Source organism: Cornus florida, unplaced genomic scaffold, assembly GCF_030987335.1.
Source record: "Cornus florida cultivar Cherokee Brave unplaced genomic scaffold, ASM3098733v1 CherokeeBrave_3.0.0_Hap2_Chr08, whole genome shotgun sequence".
Classification (NCBI taxonomy): Eukaryota; Viridiplantae; Streptophyta; class Magnoliopsida; order Cornales; family Cornaceae; genus Cornus; species Cornus florida.
In genome coordinates, this window is record NW_026775578.1 from 12760882 (window position 1) to 12782029 (window position 21148).

Sequence of the window (21148 nt, forward strand, 5' to 3'; positions counted from 1 at the left end):
CTCTCTGAGACACTGCATACCGGAACGAGTACGTATACAGTGGACAGAGGTTAACCAGGCACTGTTTCTTTGTGTACAATTTATGTATGTTACTACGCGCCGTCGAGTGGTGGTATTTTAAATATTTCACGTGAAATCCTGAGCGTGGGTAATGTGGAAGGTAAACACGTGGCGAGATATCTCAGCGAGTGTTTGATATCAGAACTCAATTGCAAGTAGTGATGTTCTTTCCGTTTAAAGGAATGAGTAATTTAATCCTGTGGGGCCGAGCATATATTTGGTGAATTCAAGCAGCTTTTAGGCAGGTGTTACTAGTACGGAGTACTATTTTCGTGAATCTTATTTAATTATCAACATTGACCATCCTTGCCCCCCAAGACATTGAATTTTTTTACTTTTTTTTCTTTGGTAAAAACTCATCCTAATTTATTTTTTTTTTTTTATGTGAATAAAACTATTTATTTTTTATTTTTTCGCTAGCAAGAAAGATATCTATTAGTAATTAGTAATTAAAATCATTTTTTATATATATATAAATATTTTGACAAAGGAGGAAAAGAGAGTCAAACACGAGCATCTATTTGGTGAATTCAAGCTGCTTTAGACAGGTGTTACTAGTATGGAGTACTATTTTCATGAATATTATTTAATTATCAATATTGACCATCCTTGCTCCCCAAGACATTGAATTTTTTTACTTTTTTTTCTTTGGTAAAAACTCATCCTAATTTTTTTTTTTTTTTTTTATGTGAATAAAACTATTTATTTTTTATTTTTTCGCTAGCAAGAAAGATATCTATTAGTAATTAGTAATTAAAATCATTTTTTTATATATATAAATATTTTGACAAAGGAGGAAAAGGGAGGCAAACACGAGCATACCTGTGCTCGGACTTTATGACTGGCTCAAACTGAGTAATGCCCTATTAATTAAAATCATTGATTACAATAACACTAACTTCATGGTTTGAATTTATCTAGCTCAATAATTTTTTATTCCGATGTTGATAAAATAAAAAAAACTACTCTTATACCAAAAAATTAACTTCTACAGCTAAAAACTAAAAAGCATTCAAGTAATGAATCTTTAACAAGTCACAGTAGTGTGTAACATTGCCAGAAGCACAATCCAAAAGAAATCAACTAAACTGACATTCACAGCACCATTTCAAGTTGTAAAGTAGACACTAATCTGTGGTAAGTTCAAGAAATTGGGGTCAATGTTCTCAGTGAACAATTGGGAGCATTCCTATTGGGAACAAAGAAAATCGTCTCAATTGTATTCTTTGATTATCAGATGAAACATGCATTGATGCGCACATGATCAATTATGCCACCATTAAAACATGTACTGATGTACATCAAACACTACCTCACGCAACAAAGCTTCAATAAAAGAGGTTCAAATGTTCTCCATTTCACTTACATTGGATAATCCTGCACTCATCTACAAATGCAGTTCCAAATGTTCGCTAAATCAAGCTGTAAATCATGTCAATACTCTATATTTGAAGCTCACAGCACAACTTTCAGTTTCTTTTCCTTTTGCGCAATTTCCACTGCCTCAGTATATACACTGCTCCCTCTTTCAGTGATGCTTTCCTTCCTTCTTTATTATTCCATAGCTCTGGGAGAGGGTATCTACCACTGGGGTTGTATTGGTTCATCTCATCCAAGGCCGTTGTCACGGCCTCATACACTTCATTACCGTGGTCATTCTTTAGACTTTTCAACTTTTCATCCTCTTCATCAATTATTTCCTGAACAACATCCTGTTATACCAAAAAGAAGGGTAAATGCAAAAGAAGAAGGGAAGAGTATAGAGAGAGATGCTAATACAAAATAGGGTGAAATATTAGTATAAGTTGGAATCTAGAAAATCAAGACTAGAACATGATGGCCGGTATTGACAAAAACATTCTTGCCTCATGTAGGGTTCGCCACATGAAATAAATGACTGCTAATTAAAGAATTTTTGAAAATGACACGGTAGCTTAGACTAAAGACGGGGCAATCTGCATGTTGCAATAAATCTATGCCATATAGTTGTTGCGGTATCCTGCTAGCAACAGAAACCTAGGAGAACAAAAGTAAGAATTGAGACGAAATTGAGGAGTGGGGGTGAGAAGGCAAGCTGTTAGTTGCAATGGTAATCCTGTCACTAATTCATATCAATTTCCTCATGAACTGTTGGATGCCTTTTGTTTGTGTGCTTGGGCATGTGTTCCTTCTTGAAGAAACCTATTCTTCAAAGAGTTAATTTTTTCAATTATAAAAATAAAAAATAAAAATAAAAAAAGAGTTAATTTATTCTACATTAATATCCATCTATCTATATGACAAATTAAGAATTACCAACAAAAATAAATAAAAAAATACAAAGATACAAGAATTGTTTACAGCAACCATGTGGTTCTAAAACTAGAATGTGTGTGCCTAGAGAGTAGAGGCCCTGCAAAAAGCTCTATCAAGTATATCAGCACTGACTGAATAATGACAAAAAATTGTAATATAGTCAGGGGAAAGAGAAGGCCGGGTAGTAGGCAATGCCACATCAATACAACAAATACCTTAGAACCTTCTTTAACCGTGATGATTTTGTAAGGATGCCAGCTTGGATCCCTGAGATAATCCTCCCACAGGGAACACAATTCCACTGCTTTTTCCAATGCCTCTTCATCGGAATGTTTTGTCTTGGCTGCAGTGTAGAATGGCTTTTCATCAAGCTCTCCCATTCTCTTGACGCCAATCAAAGAACGGCTATTTGACTGTTCTTTCAGACCCTACAAGGCAACGACATTACACATAGACCAAAAAATTTGAGGACTTTATCATGAGGTTATAAGAATAAATCAAAATCATGTTCAAAAATAGAAAAATAAAATAAAAGTCATCCTGCAGGAAAACTTGTACGTAGATCCTCCATTCCAAGCGCCACGTGTCGACATGAGTAGTAAAAAGCGTATTTCTTTTTCCTTGTATGTTTTTAAAAACAAAAGTAAGATCCAGAAATGGGATTGGAAGACATTGAATAGCTTGCAAGCATTATGAACAAGTCATCTTACATAATCCAACCTCGTGAGTCCTTTCATTTACAAACTTGTTTACATGAGCAATCAAAATTTCATGTTCAGAAAAATCAAACTTGAAAATCAATCTAAGACCAATAAATAAAAAACATGGGCTAGACTCGCCATAATATGTTAGCTTGTTGATTCACTGCCAGTGTCATATATATAATAAGTTACTACCAAATATATCTCTACTCAACTCAATAAATCCTTTTCCCAACTACTTGGTGTCGGAATCCTACTTTTCCATTCCCTATATCTAATGCCATAGCCCTTCCCCTAGCATTACTCTCATTGTGAACCAGGAAAAAAATAATAATAAAACAAAAAACAAAACAAAACAAAGAATTTATTTGTGCAACAGTTATACACACCCAAAAGAGAAAAAGAAAAAAAAAAAAAAAACACACACACACACACACAGAAAGATAAAGACAATTATGTCTAGAAAAAGCAAAATCCAAACAAACCATCTGTTTCTTTTTAAAAACTAAAATATTAGACAAGAACTGTCACCACAGCTGGCAGTGTTATGGTGGCCAGAAAATATCAAAAGAAACCAAAGAGAAAACTAACAATAATATAGGGACTCTGCTAAAAGCTATCCTTGCCGTAGCAAATTAAAGTATAACATTGGTTCTAAACAACTAAGAATTTTTATTTCTATTCATATTCATTCTCTAAAACTCAAGTACTAAGTTCTCCTTTGAACATGAACTGCTACAAGTCTGGCCTTGTAGCAATTCAGAAGTCATTAAAATCATAACATCGTGGAAGATTTTCAGTGATGCCTTCTGATACCTATATTCATCATTTGTGCTTTCAGTCTCTTTCTCAATGCATAACTTCTGCAGCTGGTTTCTAAAAGGAAAAAATGTACAGCCATTCTATTTTATTTGTCATTGGCAATTTTTTTCCTTTTTACTTTTGTAGATCAACAATTCCATCATAGCAGTTCAGCATACTTGAGTGGCTTCACTCACTTAGGTTGTAAAATTGGTAAGCTTATAGCAATATAAAGAACACAGAGGATATCAACCTCCAGATCCCAAAATTTGCAATAATCAGCAACTAATCAAGGCCAAAGAAGAAAAAGAAATCAACAAGCAATCATAACCAATAAAATCAAGAGATAGAGCAAACAAAAAGACAACCAGAGAAAAATATAGAGAGGTGGGGGAGGGGGGGGGGGGGGGGGGGGGGGGGGGGGAGGAGGAAGAACTTCTGTGCTTGTGTTACACTTCCTCTTAAGGATATAACTGTCCCCAGAATCAAAAGGCTTTTAAAGCTTAACAGCCAGAGGCTAACCTTAAGGTAAGGTTCACAGGTAACAGAGGGCTTGAGTCATGTGATGTTTGCCCCTCAAAGTGTGAAGCACTCAATAGGCACTATTCACACCCTTGGCTTATGCTTAATGTATACATCCACTACAGCCATATTTAGAACAATGATTTTTTCTCAAACTATAGATTGGAACATAGAAAAAATTACATTCGAAACAAGGTTGATTTTTAGCATTTTCTGTCTTTCTACTCAAGTAAAAATGTCTGACATTTTAAATTCACATCTTTGTCATAAAACTCATCAGTTCATTTGGCATATGGAATCCTACATCCCACAAGCAAGCTGAGGCTGTTTAAGAATCTGACCAAGGGGATCAAGCTCAATTAGTCATGGACGGTGTTTATTTCCGTTGACACAACTTTGCATTTTAGCAACTTTGTCCCATAAATTCCATAATTAAGTGCAGTGAAAAATAGAGGGCCAAAGCAGGGTAGTAAATCCAATGCATGATATCCAGGTCGTGGCATTTTGCAATTTCTTTTATCTCACTGTAAAATAAAGAAACCTAGTTTAGTATTGAAAGGGGGATTGCATAATAGTGCAAAACAAACACTGTCCTAGACATACGACCCTAAGAAGACAAACATCTGTCTCTGATTGCTACATTTTAGTACTTTTTTGTCTAAATAATGCCAATTATACTTTACTAGGTATGACTGTTGCACTACTTTGGTTTACAAAATGGTAACAATATAGTGTCATTTATTTTTTATTTAAAAAAGCATGGGTGTATAAAGGAACTACTAAGAAAACTCACATTAACAAGCTCTTTACGAGCTTCCTGCAACTCATCATTGCTTTTCCGCTCCTTGACAATGAGAGCTTGATTTAGTGCTTCTAGATCCTCGAGTTCCTCTTCCTTCTCTTTAAGATCATTTTCAATTGACTCCATCTTCCTCTTAACTTCCATATCTCCATCATCGTCCATGTGTTTCATTACTTGTATAGCTCCCCTCATGCGCACTATTTCCAACTCCAACCTTTGCTTAGCATCAAGTTTCTTTTGCAGTTCAATAATTCTTTTATGAAGCTCTTGCTTTTGCTTCTGTCATTTGAAATCAGTCATGTAGTAAAAGTCGTGAATTTTATATAACTATGACAGATTTAATTTTAACCCGAGCAATTAAATTAAAGCAGGAAAATGGGAAAGCACCTTTTGATCTTCTGCCAACTCCCACATTTTCTTATCAGCCCTCTTTTGCTCTAAAATTGCCTGCTCATTCTGCAAGAACAAAATCAATGTTATCTCATATGATGAATGATTCCGGTATCATTTCCAAGAGAATGTAACCAAGTAAAATGACAGAGACCAATCTAGAACATTAGCCTCACATATCTTATTCAGCAGTATATTCATGTGAAAAATTAAAGGAACAAAGATAATGACATTAGAAACTTATGCTTGGACACTTTTGAAACTTTTCAATTAGACCAAAACAGTCTGGAAGGTAAAATTTCATGGAGGCATTAAAATTGTTAGATTCTGCTTTTCTTCTTCATGAAACATCTGCTTAGAGAACGGGATAAAGATCTTGTGCTTTTTATTTTTCTTCTAATTCCTGTTGAGATTGTACATAAACTTTGACCGATATTACCACAGCTCGAAAGTTGACTAGGATATGAGTTGTGGAAAAATCTCAGCACACTTTTTATAAGAAAGACACACATTACAGATGCATAAACATCACCATCAGGAAGAATTGCAAGATAAAAGAGGGATTTAACACCCCAACCTTCTGATAAAAAACAAACCTTACTTGAACGCCTGGCATATAAGCTTTCTAATTTTTTTAGCAAGTGAGTTCAATGAAGAGCAAGTGCCCATAGTTTCTTTCATATAATTAATCTTGACCTGGAAGATCTGGTTGCCCCATTGAAAATTGGATCATCTAAACAAACATTTCTCAAGATCACTCCTCCAAAGCCCCATGACACACTAAACAATCAATGCGTTGAAAACTAAGGAATTAAATCTATGGAGAAAGTGGGAAATATTTCATTTGTGTCAACAATGAATGAACAAAGAGACATTGTTCCATATAATACATTATATTCCTATATTGAGAGAAATCAAAAACGGAATATATCCAAAATGTAATACCATAATCTTCTCATGATCAAGCTTCCTCTTCTCATTCTCGTTTAGAGCCCAACGTTCTCGCAGTTCTTTCTCACGCAGCTGAAGCTCTTCCTTCTGAGCTTCCAATTGTGCTTTACTCCTCTCAAGATCATTGAAAGTTTTTTGAAGTTGATCGCAGGCACTCTTCTGCAACTTATTCATCTCTACTTAACATAAAGTAAGATAAGTAAAAGGCAAAAGCAAACATAATAATGAACAAACATATGCAGAATGGAAACGAGGCAAAATCAGACATAATAATGAACAAACAAATGCAGAATGGAAACATCATAGATTTCCTCAGGATGTTATATAACAGAATTATAATGTGCATAATCTAACCAGCAATTAAGCTATTTCCCAATAGAGCACTCTATAAGAATATATACCTTCATTATAATCTTGAATCATCACTTCCTTCTGCCTCATCACATTACCCATATAAACTTCAGTCCTACTTATTTCACTCTTCATCTCTTCACATTGCCTATTCTTATCCTCAAGCTGATTAGTTAAGTTGGAGACAAGCTTTACATCTTTCCTTCTATCTTCTGTTTCAACATCCGAAACAGTCTTTAGATCTCCTTTCTTACGGAGATATTCACCAATAAGACCCTTTAAATGGTACTCTTCCTGTCGAGCAATCCAACCATACAAATTATCTCCTTTATGCCTTGCTGCATAATAATCCATCTTCCCTTGATTTTTCACTTCAAATGACTTTTCAAATGTCATTGCATTCTTGAATCCAGCCCAATCTTTGTTAAACTCAACTATAGCAAACCCTGAATGTCCCTGGTAGCTCCACAAAGGATGAACCTTCACAGGGTTATACCCTTGGTTGATCCACTCTTCTCTTAGCTTTTTACCACAGTCACCCACATACTGACCTTCCTTATTTGTTACCGGAATGTTCGCCACAATGGCCATCCATGGCCAAACAAAAAACTCTTCGGTAGCTTTGTGTTTAGAATACTTCACAGTTTTTGTGGTGGATTGGGATGCATCTATATGCCTCTCCACCAGTTCAGTAGTTCCCGTGACAGACTGTGGTACACTCTTAGCATCTGTATAACCTTTCACAGGTTCAAAAGTACTCAAGGGGGGTGAGAACAACGTACTCTTCCGAGAGTTATACCCATCCACCAATGCAGTGGTTCTCCTGGAAGATTGTGATAACTTACTCTCTCCATCAATATGCTTTTCCACTGGTTCAGTTGATTGTGTACCTTTCACGTCCATATTCCTCTGAGATTTATACCCATCCACCAATGCCGTGGTTCTCCTGAAAGATCGTGATGAGTTACTCTCTCCGTGAATATGCTTTTCCGCCGCCGGCTCAGTTGATCTTGTACCAGTTGATCTTGTACCCTTCACGTCTATATGCTTCTCCAAATACTTCACTAACCCCAAATGTCTGGCTCTATCTTTGAATCCCGCACTCCTGGAATCTCTGCCAATGCGAGAGGCATGTCGGACTAGCTCTTTGTAGTCATCATAGTCCTTCCTACAATAAGGACATCGAAAGATCTTCTCTGAAACTTTCACTCTGAACCTTCCATCTCTCAAATCCTTATAGTATTCGTACTTGTAATCTTCCAGCTCCGAATCAGCGGAGTCGTATTTCTCCCTTCTTCTGTGAGTCATTTTGAACCTGAAAATTGAAATACCATGATAAAGGGTCGAGTTTGTCAACAGACGGGCTTTTTACTGATCACTTCACCTAAAACTGTTTGGGTGCCTAGAAAACCGAAAGAAACTAAAATGAGAAAAGGAAAGCTACATAACCTATCATCTAAGGAAACAAATGAATCAGTGGAGAAAATTAAGGATAACAGCATACTACATTTTCAACTCTGAAACCATGAAATAATCACAAACAATGCGCGAATCTACTGGTTTTCAAAACCTTATGATCCATTATTTTTACACACACACAAATGAACCAGTGTAGAAAATAAATGATAACATCATATTACATTTTCAACTAAAAACCATGAAATAATCACAAACAGCGAGAATCTACTGGTTTTCAAAGCTCTAATATCCATTATTTTTACAATATTCACTACTGTACTCTGTTTTCTTTGCTACATTAATTTGCTCGTCAATTTTAACATATTGTATAGAAATAACCACAAGGAAATAATAGATTATCAAAAACTAAATAATCTAACCACAAATTTCGCAGACTTCTGTTGTGAACACGGAGAAATCAACAAACCCTAATCGCTCTTCCCAGGGTTTTACAAAACCACAATCGCTCTGTTTGTGAAGAGAGAAACTGAAAAAGAAAAAAGGAAAATACGAACTTCCCCTCCCCACTTCGTTTTCTTCATCCACTGTCTGCAATAGTTACGTGGTTAATAAAATTGATGACCAATCTCCTCTCGCGTGTAAATAAACCGGTACTCGCGATCTTGGACGGAGATTTGATTGACAGAATGAAATCGGTAACACGTGTATGGTTGATAGTCGAATAAGGTTGTTTTGGGCACACATGCGTTGGGATTTTATTCTCTATTTATACTTTGATAGAGATGTATTCTCTCTCCTCTTGGGACTGTGCTCTTTGATATTGTGGGTCCACAAAATGGCGCTGGCTACGCGCCACGAAAAGTTCCAAAAACGACTCTTGTGTGTTGCAGTGGTGATTGAATACATCTTAGGGTGAATTTTATTTTTGACAAGCTTTTGTGATAATATTGAAAAGATGAGTATATTCAAATGGTATTAATAAGTGAAAATTACACTATTTAACAACAAATAATTTTGTATTCGATCAGTTTTCACTTTCAAATTGTCCCTCCATATCCATTCTTTTTGTTTATTACACAAATTCCTACCTACAGTAAAATTATGTTTTGACCGGTAAGTTTTCTCATACTTTACCTCTTTCTCTCTCCATGTTTGTCTATTTTTTCACCCAAATTACTTTCCTTTTATCTTCACTACAATTTCTATATCTCGGTATCCACCTCCACCCACCCCCTGCTTGATTTTCTGTGGTTTTCATTTTTTTTTAAATGCAAGAAAATTCATTTGGTAATTCTATTTTGACTTTTTATATTTTTAAAGTTTTGAAAATTAATTGTCATTTCCTTCACAATTCCCACAACTTCAAAATGAAGTTTTGATTTTCAAATACTGTTATTTTATTATTTTTTAAAATGAAAATTAAAGAAATGTTATTTTAATATTTTTTACGATTAGAGAAATGTTATAAATAAAATATTATTTTATTATTTTTTAATTATACTAGAATAGTAAATAAAAGAGTAGATTTTTTTTTTATAAAAAGTTACCATGCGTATTTTCTCTTTTCACAAATTCAATAGTATATGTACGTTACTGAATATGTTTTAGTTTTAACAAAAATGACAGCACAATTTTTAAAATTTGTCATTTTCACATAAATGAAAGCACAAAAATAAATAGAAACCACATCTTTACCAACACAGGCCCTAAGAAACCCATCATTTACTGATAAATAATTTCATATTTTACAACTTTCATTATTTACATATACAATTGGTCCAAATGATGCTTCAACTCCTTTTCAAGTATTACTCTTTCTATATATACACCTCAATTTTCTCCATATATACACCTTATAAAATAATTGTAAAGTTAAATTACATTGATTTGCCAGTTATACACTAACCCTCTTATTTGTCAAATTACACTTACCTCCTTCAAGATTTTTATGTAAATAACACAAATCTCCCTTCATTAACGGTCAACATGAAAAATCCTTCACTAACCGTCAACGTGAGAAATGTTGATGTCCGTAATTTGTAACATTCAAATTTAAATTATATCTTTGAAAGACATATTTATTGTAATAAAATACCATGTTTGGCCACGTTATCTCTTAAAAATAAAGAACACAAACCACCCAATAACAGGGACAACATCACTACTCAAAAGCTCATCACTAGAGATGGGTTCAGCCTGATCGTGTGATTGGGGGGGCCAAAGTGATGGACTGAGTAAGAGAACTGAGAAGAGAGAATGCGATGGACTAAGTGAGATTCGCATTCTGCAGAGGAAAAAAAAAAAAACCCCAAAATTGACCCATATTTCAAGGAAAAGAAGAGGTGGTTTGGAGGTACACGAAGGTAACAAACAAACAAAAAAAAAGGGACTTTTACAATAAAGTGGTCTTAGTGTAGGTATATTACCCATAGCCTAACGTAGTTTGCATATTTACAAATACATGAACTAAGTTCCATTTGAGCCCCTTATTAAGCTGAATTTATATTTTCACCCCTAGAAGTTTAATTTATGCACAATTTATCCAAGGAACAACTTATTCAAGTATTAAAATTTTGTCAAACAGCACTTAGGAACTGCTACATAGCCCTAGAATTAGGAGACACAACACGTAGTCTACAAAGAAGAATTGAAGAACTTCGATCTAGAATTATATTAATACAAAATATTTTAGAAGCTAGACGTCAACGATTTTAGTTTATGAATAGACTTGACTTTAATAATTTAGATACTTCCATAAAACGATTAGGAGAAAATTTAGATTATATTAAAAAACAAGTAGTACAGAATTCTAGTCCAAATAATTTAGATAATAAGATAATATTAGTCGCAATTAAAGAAATCAATAGTGATATTAAGAATATTGCTGAAAACCAGAAAATAATCCTAGACTCTTTAAAATCCCTTAAAATTGATATCCAAAAATTATTACAATAGTTTTATGAACACCAGTAGTCCTGATTATTTAACCGCGTTAGCTGAACTTTACAAAATTGATAAAGAACCTATAGGATTTACTAGTTTTAAAATAGACGTACAGTCAACTAATATACATATTAGACAAAATAACTTTTTAATTCAGTTATTACTTCAGTTATCCGATAAAGTTAATAAACTTGAAGAGAAATTAGAAGTAATACAAAAAAGTATTCCCAGAGAATCTTCAAACGAATTAACTGAATTATCTGATAAAATAAAAGAAATAAAATTGTCAGTTAATAACCAGTGCTCTCATACAACAGCCAAGCGTGTAAATTTATTACAACTTCAACCCCATAAGCAAATACCACAATGGCCATTATCTTTAGAAAAGCCAAAGAAATAATGAGTAAAAGATTTATATGATAATGAACATGATGCTAAAAAATATATAGAACAATGAATGAAGAAGGTAAAAAATAAAATCAATCTTTATTCTAATAATTTATTAGATTTTCAGAGCAAAATATATAATCATTTTAGCTAAAGAAAAATAAGTGCAATTAACAATCAAGTAATTTTAGACCTTATAACACCCGAAGCATGCCAAGAACTAAATAATAATAATCTATAACTTATGCATTTAGGCGTTATAATGATAGGATTAGTAGGACTAAACAGAGCAGAAACCAGAACTAGAGCACTTGCTTATATTTATGATGATCGATAGAATAACCATCAACAAGCACAAATAGCCAGCACCGAAATAAACTTAGCCGATAATGCCGCAATAGTAGGATGTATTCCCAATTATACGATGACTACTAGAGAATTCAGTAAACATATTAAGGTAGCTATATCTACAAAATGAAATAATATGACAAGATAATTTGAAAATCTATTAGTTAATACTTTATTTATGAGAAAGGCAGATAATCAGTATAATTTAAAATTTAAAGCCCAATTTAATTAAATGGTTAAACCTTTTAGTAACAAATATGTCCAGATTATAGAAGCCAAAAAAGTAAGTAGTATTACCCATGAGAGAATATAATGGAAATTACCTAAACTTACTACTACACCTAAAAAGATTCCCGAAAATAATATAATATGTGTTTCAAATAACGGAGATGCTAGCATACAGTTTAGTAATTATAAAAGGCAAGACAATTTAGTTGATGATGCTCAAGAAGATTTCTTAACTACACTAATAGAGATAGAATCTCCTGAAGAAATAAATGTCCTTTATGATAGATCAAAAGATGAAATTCTAGATAAAATAATGTACGATTTTGATAATTTAGAATTTGAAGAGTTGCAAGACAAGTATCCAGAACCTAAATACCAACTTATCGAAAGTATTTGTTTAGGACAAAGGAAATAATGATGATATTAAGAAAAATATTCTAAGTGTCGGATTTGAATCATTTTATACAGCATTAGATTTAAACACAGTAAAAGAAGAATTAAATGTAATAGAGCATAGAGAAGGGAAAGTACCAGAATGATCAGAATCTCATTCAATAGACCAAGAAATGAGTGACCAAAGAAAGAATAACACCTCAGGTAGTAATACCTTAAGTGATGACTTTACTACTGGACAAAGATTAAATCCTTCACGAGAAACTTATCTCGAAAATAGAAATATACCAGATATGTACACATTAACGCAATATCGTAGACAATATAATAATATACCAGCACAATCATCAGGAACAATATTAGACATAGCAGGGCACGATCCCCAAGACTGGACAAAGGTAATCGAAAACTGGGAACAAGATTGTATTAGGCAATCTATTTTGACCAATTTTGACAATAGAACTCAAGCTTTAACCTATTGTGAAACCTTATTACAAAGAACCATTTATGACTGGTGGCAGGCTTATAAAGTAATTTATCCAAATGATTATGCCATCTTACGTGATAATTTTACCATTCAATGTTTTACAAGCCTTATTAAAAAGGTATTATTTGGTGAAGATAGATTATTAGATGGCACCCTAATAAAACAAAACGAAGCTTTACGTAATTTATAATTACTACAGATTTGTGACTTTAGATATATAAAACCCTATACCAATAAGTTTTTTTAGTATTTTGCAGCCACTGGTAAAACAGGTGATAAAACATTACTTGATCGTTATCTTCAGAAGTTACCCGGAAGCGTAGGAACTAAAATATGGGAAAAATGGTTAGAAAACCCTAGACGCGATACGCTAACTATAGGCGATAGAGTTAATCATGTGTATAACATGTTAAAAGCCGAATGTCGACAACGTAAAGAGTCTAAACAAATAAAAAAATAATTTTATTTACGTGTATAACATCTATTATACGTGTAGACAAATAGATTTTCCACCTCAGTACGGATGTATGTCTCAGAAAAATTACAATTATAAGCATAATAAACCTAAAAAATATAATCTGCGTAAAGCAAAACCTGCAAGAACTTTCGTAATAAAAAAACCTTATGTCAGAACTAACTGTAATACCCCTAATTTTAAAAAGGATAGTCTCGGCATTTTTTTTAACATATTTAAAACTTTATTTTATTATCTTTATCGCATTTTTATTTAATTGGTTATTTGAACTTTGACTTAAATTGTTTATGTGATTATTTGGTTTAATTGTTGTTTACCTATGTGGCATGTGTTTTAAATTGAATTAAGTGTTTTAATTATTTAATTGGGTTTTTAATTGAAATTAATTAGTTAAGTGAATTTAATTATGTAATTGTTTTTTTCATTTAATTCTGTTTTAAGTTACAGTTAAATCTAGGGTTGCATTTACATAGGTGGCCGACGTAGGTATTTATCTTAGGTCGGTTTATGGGCCGAGATGGGCTTTGGCTTAAGGTTACATGGATTAGGGTTTAATCACTACGCCTATAAGTATGTGTGTCACGGTGGTTTAGGGTTTGAAAATAATTAACCGGAATTTCTGTAAAAACAACAGAGACCGTGAGATACAGAGAGAGAGAAACAGAGAGCAGTTGTGGGAAAACAGAGTGAGGCTTAAGAGGATTTGTACAGAGAGGACCAAGGAGGTTGAGTAAGGATTAGAGACAGAGTTATAGGAAGCTTGGCGGCGTTCAGAATTGCAGGAAAGCTTAGAGACGACACAGGGATTTCATAATTGAAATCACAGGCAAGTTCTTATCTTCCTCTTTCCCTTTGATTTGTGTTCTGTGCACCTGGACATCTCTAGGAGATTAATTGGCCTTAAACTGAACCATGCATGTTTTATATACGTTTTACTTGATCGTTTTATCTGTGAAATTTATTTACAAAACAATTATAGCGCGTATGTTTTCTTGACTCTGTTTTGGCATAACGTCCCACTGTTCTAATTTTTATTCTGAATCTTACTGAAATCAACCAAGGTCTGACTGGATACTAGACGTAAGTTAAGACTTCAAATTTAGATTGGAGAAAGAACAGAGGGGTTGGGATAAAACTGATCTTGCAATTTAGTTTCAGTGCCGTTCTTCAACAACGCTAATTTAAATGACCTGATTAAACTCTGTAATTGCTTTCAAAACTATTATAAACAATCTTGGGGAATGCTTCGAGACTAAATTACGAGTCCTAAGTTTGGTTTTAAAAACTAACAGAGGGTTAGGAATAAGCCGGAGAAGGAGCACAAGAGCTGAAACACGCACCGGGGACGAAGGCTCACACAGGAGGTGAGAGCCGGCTCCATGGAAGTGGGAGCCGGCTCCCACAACAAAGTGGAGCCGGCTCTAAGAAGTCCTAGAGCCGGCTCTAGGCTGGAAAAGAGCCTGCTCCAAATTCTGGAGCAGGCTCCCTTGTTCTTTTTGGTTTATTTTAATCTTTTTTAAGTTTTTCTACGTACTAGGTTCACTGTTTGGGCAATCTGGGTTATTAACCGATTTTAAAATTCTAGTTGGGTGTTAAATAATAATTTTAACTTGTAACTAAGCTCTTGAATTGTATAAATTTACCCCTTAGTTTAAATGGAATTAACAGTACGCTATTTGATAACTTTGCGTACAGTTAACGGCTGGAAGGAGATTTGTTGATTAATTTTAATCTGATGGTTTAGGGTGCTATAAAATGATTCTAAATTTATTTTTGACGCACGATGAAGTCTTTTAAAGTAATATATTGGACTTGTGGCATAGTGGGGGCTCTGTGCTAAAGGCTACAACACAGTATAAGTATATGACTTAGTATTCTATTACCGGATGGAGGGAACTAGATCGCTTAGTTTAATCTAGCGATTTATTGGACTATAATATTATTATAGAACTAATTTTAAATACATGATAGGGTCATTGTTTTTATTAAATTTGAACTATGCATGTGTTGGATGTTAATTGTTAGAATAGTTTATTCTCCGATGCAATTACATGAATTATTACTGGATTTTATTTGCTAGATTGTTAAGATTCCTTCTGCAAGTATTGGATGGTGGTTTTTGGACTGTAAATTATTGAACTGTTATATATGTTGTAATTTACATGGATATGGAGGATTGTATGTACCGGTATGGGACGGTGACATACTAGGGACGGTTTAGCTCAAAACGCATAAACCTAACCTAATGGATTAATGGAATGGATTAAAAGATATCGAATCCTAATGGTGGCTAAGTCAGATCAGCTGTAACCAAGTTGGATGACTTCCTGGATTAACGGATGGTAGTTAAGTCATATCCACTGAATAAGTTGAGTGACTAACTAGTTGGTTTATTGTAGGTCAGTTTAATAAATAGTTGAACTGCTTACCCTGGATTTGGACAGACTTTATATATATGTTTATGGTACCATGAGTTGAGCTTGAGTCTCAGACTCGTTGGTTAGGGTGCGTATATGCAGGGGATGCGTAGCTGGTTATAATAGGTCGAGGTGTACCCTGTTAGGTCTAGGTATTCATGCCCACCCTTGGGTGCGTATTCGCATGTTGCCTTCTATTCAGGTTGAGACCCCTATTATAGACTAGTGAATGTCCCTTAGTGTGGATATATTTATACGTATGGACTAGATAGATATTGTGAGGTGTCTACGGTGTATCTGCGTATCGGGTCACTGTATGGATTGCAGTTAGATTAGAACTTGCTCGTGGGTCTGACCCACTCCTTCATTATTCTTTTCAGGTACAGGACGGTTCCAACCTTAGAACTTGATCGTGCTTGTCGAGGACAGTCTCACATCCATCTGACTACGTAGGACTTCCCTCGATGTTTCTAGTATTATTTATTTTCAGTTTTCAGTTTCAGTTGAACTTTTAGTTAGGGGTCCATCAGTGGATTCCCAAGTTGTAACTTTGAAGTTTTGGAGGATTGGAGTTTCACTTTTTTGTTACACATGGAGGATTTTATTATTGTTATTTCTTTCAGTTTTATTATATCTTTGTTGTTCTTTTTGTCATCTGTGTTCGGTTTAAAATACTTTAATTGTTTGATATTCCCTCAGGTTTGGGCCTGGACCTGATCAACCCGTGTCTCGGATCCGAGGGGTATCACACTAACCCTAGGCAATTCAGAAAAAGGCCTTAGTATAAAAATCAAAAGATAAATAAAGATACGAAGGACAACAAAAACAAAGATAATAAGGTAAACACTTTACCCACAAAGGAAAGACACTGCAAATGTTTTATTTGTGGAGATCCAGGACACATTAGACCAAATTGCCCTCATCGATACAAACAAAACCCTATTAAAATGATACAAGACAAGATCAACATACTCGAAGATATTGACGAATAGATAGAGGAATTATATGAATTAGAAAGCATTTATGACTCTGACGATGATAATGAAAGTATATATAGTATCGAGAGCTTAGATAGCAACTTTGATAATGATGAAGACTTTGAACAAGGACTTCTTTCATTAGAAGATTTCGTTTATATTATAAGTAATCCATCATGTCAGTATAACGCGGTTAGTTTTCAATTTTCTTCTTTTAATTGTAAACAGTGCAACATATCTATTAAAAAAGGTCATTACTGTGAAAACCATTGTAAAACTTTATTATGTCATAATTGTTATACAAAATATGAAGATAAACAAGAAGATATTTTAGTTGAATCTATAAATTCAATATATAAACCATCTAGTTTAATTCAATTCCTAGTAACATTAGAATTTAGAGAAAAATTAGTTTAAACCTCAGCTATGCTTGATACTGGAGCATCTAAAAGTATAATTCAAAAACATTTAGTCCAAGACGAAGCCTTAGTAAAGTTAAATTATAATGTTAACATGAGCCAGTATAATAATGAAAAACTTTCAATAACCCATTGTTTTCAGAACATTCCTATATTAATTAATAATGAAAAATTTGTTTTACCCCAAACTTATATAGTTAATAATATTCCTCGCACCTATGATTTTATCTTAGGATTAAATTTTATAAACTCACTTACTGGAGGATTTATGTATACCCCTACAAGCTTACAGTTTTTTAAGAAAGGAACCTTTATTCCGTCTAAAAATCCTTTTATTCCTTAAAAAGATAAAAGAGCAATTACATATGTTAATACTCTACCTATGACAGAAGAAACAACAGAAAATTTATTTGATGTATCCGAATTTTTAGAAGACGTTTCTGAAGCCTTAATGTTTCTTAGTCATCTTGATGAACCAAAGATTTTCCTTAATAATAAAGTCATATTAAAAAACCCCAAACTAAACATTGATGTAGGAGTCCAGCTTTTAGGTGAAGATCCTCAGAAACACTAGTATAAAAATAAAATTGAAGCAAAATTAAATATAATAAATCCTTTTATAACTATAAAGATACAAGATAATCCTCATACCTTAGATGATCAAGAAGAATTCCAAAGACATATTAAGGAACTGTTATTACTAAAAGTAATACGAAAAAGTAATAGTAGATATAGGAGTCCAGCTTTTATGGTTAGAAATCATGCCGAAATAAAAAGAGGAAAGGCTCGTATGGTTATAAATTATAAAAGATTAAATGATAATGCCTATGATGATAGTTATAAAATCCCTAATAAAGATGTTTTAATAAATCGAATCCAAGATCGAAAATGGTTTTCTAAATTTGACTGTAAATCAGGATTTTGGCAAATCCGGATGGCTGATGAATCCATTGAATGGACAGCGTTCACATGTCCTGAAAGACATTATGAGTGGTTTGTTATGCCTTTTGGATTAAAAAATGCACTCCAAAAGTTTCAGCGAAAAATAGATACTATATTTAATAAACAATCAAAATTCTGTTGCGTTTACATCGACGATATCTTAGTCTTCAGTTAAACTAAAGACGAGTATAGAAAATATCTTGAAATTATATTCACTGAGTTCATAACATAAGGACTCATTATAAGTAGTAAAAAGATGATATTAGAAAAATAAGATATTGAATTCTTAGGTTTATACATAAAAGATGGAAAAATAGAATTACAATCTCATATTATTAAAAAGATTTTAGACTTTCCTGATAAATTATAAGAGACTAAGTTGTTACAAGCATTTTTAGGATTATTAAACTATGGTCGCAATTTTATTCCAAAATTAGGACAACTAGTTGGACCTTTATATTCAAAACTAGAAAAACATGGTCAAAAGTATTTCAATACCCAAGATATAGAGTTAGTTAAGAAAATTAAATCTTTAGTTTTTTAGTTAGAACCTTTACAACTCCCACTTGAAAAAAGTTATAAAATTATTCAAACAGATGCATCAGCTCAAGGATGGGCAGGGTTACTTCTTCAAAGACCAACAAAAGAGTCTTCCCGAGATGAAGAACAAATTTGTCGCCATACTAGTGGAACCTTTAATAAAGCACAATCTATTTTACCCTCCACGGACTTAGAAATTTTAGGGGTAACCAACTCTATTGAAAAATTTCAGATTTTCCTTGATAAAGAATTTCTTATACGAACAGATTGTGATAATATAGTTAAATTTGCAAATAAAGCAAAACAACAGCGGATGTCTGCTAAGAGATGGATTTCCTTTATTGACTGTATTACTAGACGAGATTTTAAACATATATTTGAACATGTCAGAGGAAAAAATAATTATTTAGCAGATATTCTATCTCGTTTACTTATCGATTGTTAAATTTTGCAGGAATGGAGATCAAGAGCAACAATAGCTATAGCCTTATACCAGACACTTCAAATCCTCTTTTAATTATCCAAAACCCAGCTCAACAGTTCCGCGCTAGACATAATCTTTTTCTTGACCAAAAACTTATTTTAGATAATATTTGGTTTTCCAGAAACAACCCCGATAGAACCCTCGTTAGAAATCTAAACACCTTAAGTGAATATTTTGTATCAACTAATACAGCATATCAGAATTTACAAAAGGAGCACGAGATTCTTATATCTCATTATAAAAAGTTAAATTTAGCCTATTAAAGATCAACAGAAAACCCCACAGAGCTAACTATTTCTGAACAGATAACTGTAATACCCCTAAAATTAAAAAGGATAAAATTGGGATTTAAATTTCATTCTATGTGCATTTTTGTCTATTGATTTTGTAATTGTTGTATTTTGTTTGTTTTATTTAATTATTTGTAAATTGTTAATTGTGTATTTGTATTTCCTTATTTGGTTAATTATTTTCTTTATTTGAATTATGGTTTGTTTAGTTATCTGAGTTATTGTATTATTTGTTTTATTTTAAATTGTATTTTAAATGCCTTATTTGGTTAATTATTTAATTGTCTTTAATAAGTGCTTAAGTAGAAGTTGAATTAACAGTTTTCAGTTAGGGTTTCTTGGAGCCGTCATACAAGTATTTAACGTGTATGTGACTTAAGTTTATGGGCCGACTCTAGTTTAATTAGGATTCTGCCTTAGCTCTAGTTTAATTAGGGTTTTCTAAAGGCCTATATATATATAGTTTAATTAGGATTTTCCAAAAGCCTATATATATACGTGTATGAGTTTCACTAAGGGTTTTGGAAGAACCCTATTCATGGCACAGTAAAAATAGAACGTAACAAAGAGAGAGTTGAGATAATAGAGGCAATTATAAGAGCTACCAAGGACAAGAACAGAGAGGGTCAATGGAGGGTTGTGGTGGATTAGATCACACCCATAAGAGGCTTGAAGGAAGTTAGTAGTTGCCGGAAACTTAGAGACGATGCCGGGATTTCATAACTGAAATCACAGGCAAGTTCTTCTCTTTCTCTTTCTCTTTGGCTCGTGTTATATGCACCTAGATAATCTCTAGGGTTTAATCAATCAATAACTGGAAGTTATATGTTTAATATATGTTATATGAATGATCTGTTTGCCGTAAATTCAATTCTGTTTACAGTTCATGTATGGTTGCTCCCAATTTTGTTCTTAAAAGCATATTAAGTTTTGTTGTAATGTTTGTTACTGTACTTGCTTCCATCTTCTATAAAAGAACCATGGGGATGTTAATGGGGTGATAGAAGACTTTAGGTTCAGTATTATTGAGGAACAGAGGGGTTGGAATGGAGCTGTGGTTGCAAAATAGTTTCAGTGTTGTCTCTAAAGCATGTCTAGTTCGGTAGCAAATTTGATCTATGTAATTGATTTAAATGGTTAAAATCAAACCTTTGGAATGCTAGTGGATATTAATAAGACCCTTAGGATCAGTTTTTGAAACCAATTGAAGGGCAGAGACATGCCGGAGAAGAAGCAGAAAGTCAGAACGGAGCAGAACGGGGACAGAGGCTCTCAAAGGAGGTGAGAGCCGGCTCCATGGATGTGGGAGCTGGCTCCCATACTCATTGAGCCGGCTCTAAATTCTATAGAGCCGGCTCCAGGCTCAAAAAGAGCCTGCTCTTGGAATTTAGAGCAGGCTCTTTCAAATAGTGGTTTTCTGAATTTTTTTTTTTACGATCTGTTTGCAACTGTTGAAGCATGGGAACTGTTTGGATGGGTCTGGGTCTACACAGAGGTATTAAGAAATTTGTTTTGGGTGTAATTAA

The 21148-nt window shown here is 33.5% G+C and overlaps 1 protein-coding gene across 1 annotated transcript; it reads right to left on the reverse strand.

Annotated features, from left to right (window-relative positions):
• Window positions 1–1185: 1185 nt before the first annotated feature.
• Window positions 1186–8865, reverse strand: LOC132269435 (factor of DNA methylation 4-like). Its single transcript, XM_059770622.1, has 7 exons — window positions 8712–8865; window positions 6924–8188; window positions 6517–6698; window positions 5569–5637; window positions 5173–5460; window positions 2571–2783; window positions 1186–1772 (listed from the first exon to the last, which is right to left on the reverse strand). Exons 2-7 carry the CDS (start codon window positions 8179–8181, stop codon window positions 1530–1532), a joined length of 2253 nt encoding a protein of 750 aa, XP_059626605.1. The 5' UTR covers window positions 8182–8188; window positions 8712–8865; the 3' UTR covers window positions 1186–1529.
• Between the last annotated feature and the right edge of the window lie 12283 nt (window positions 8866–21148).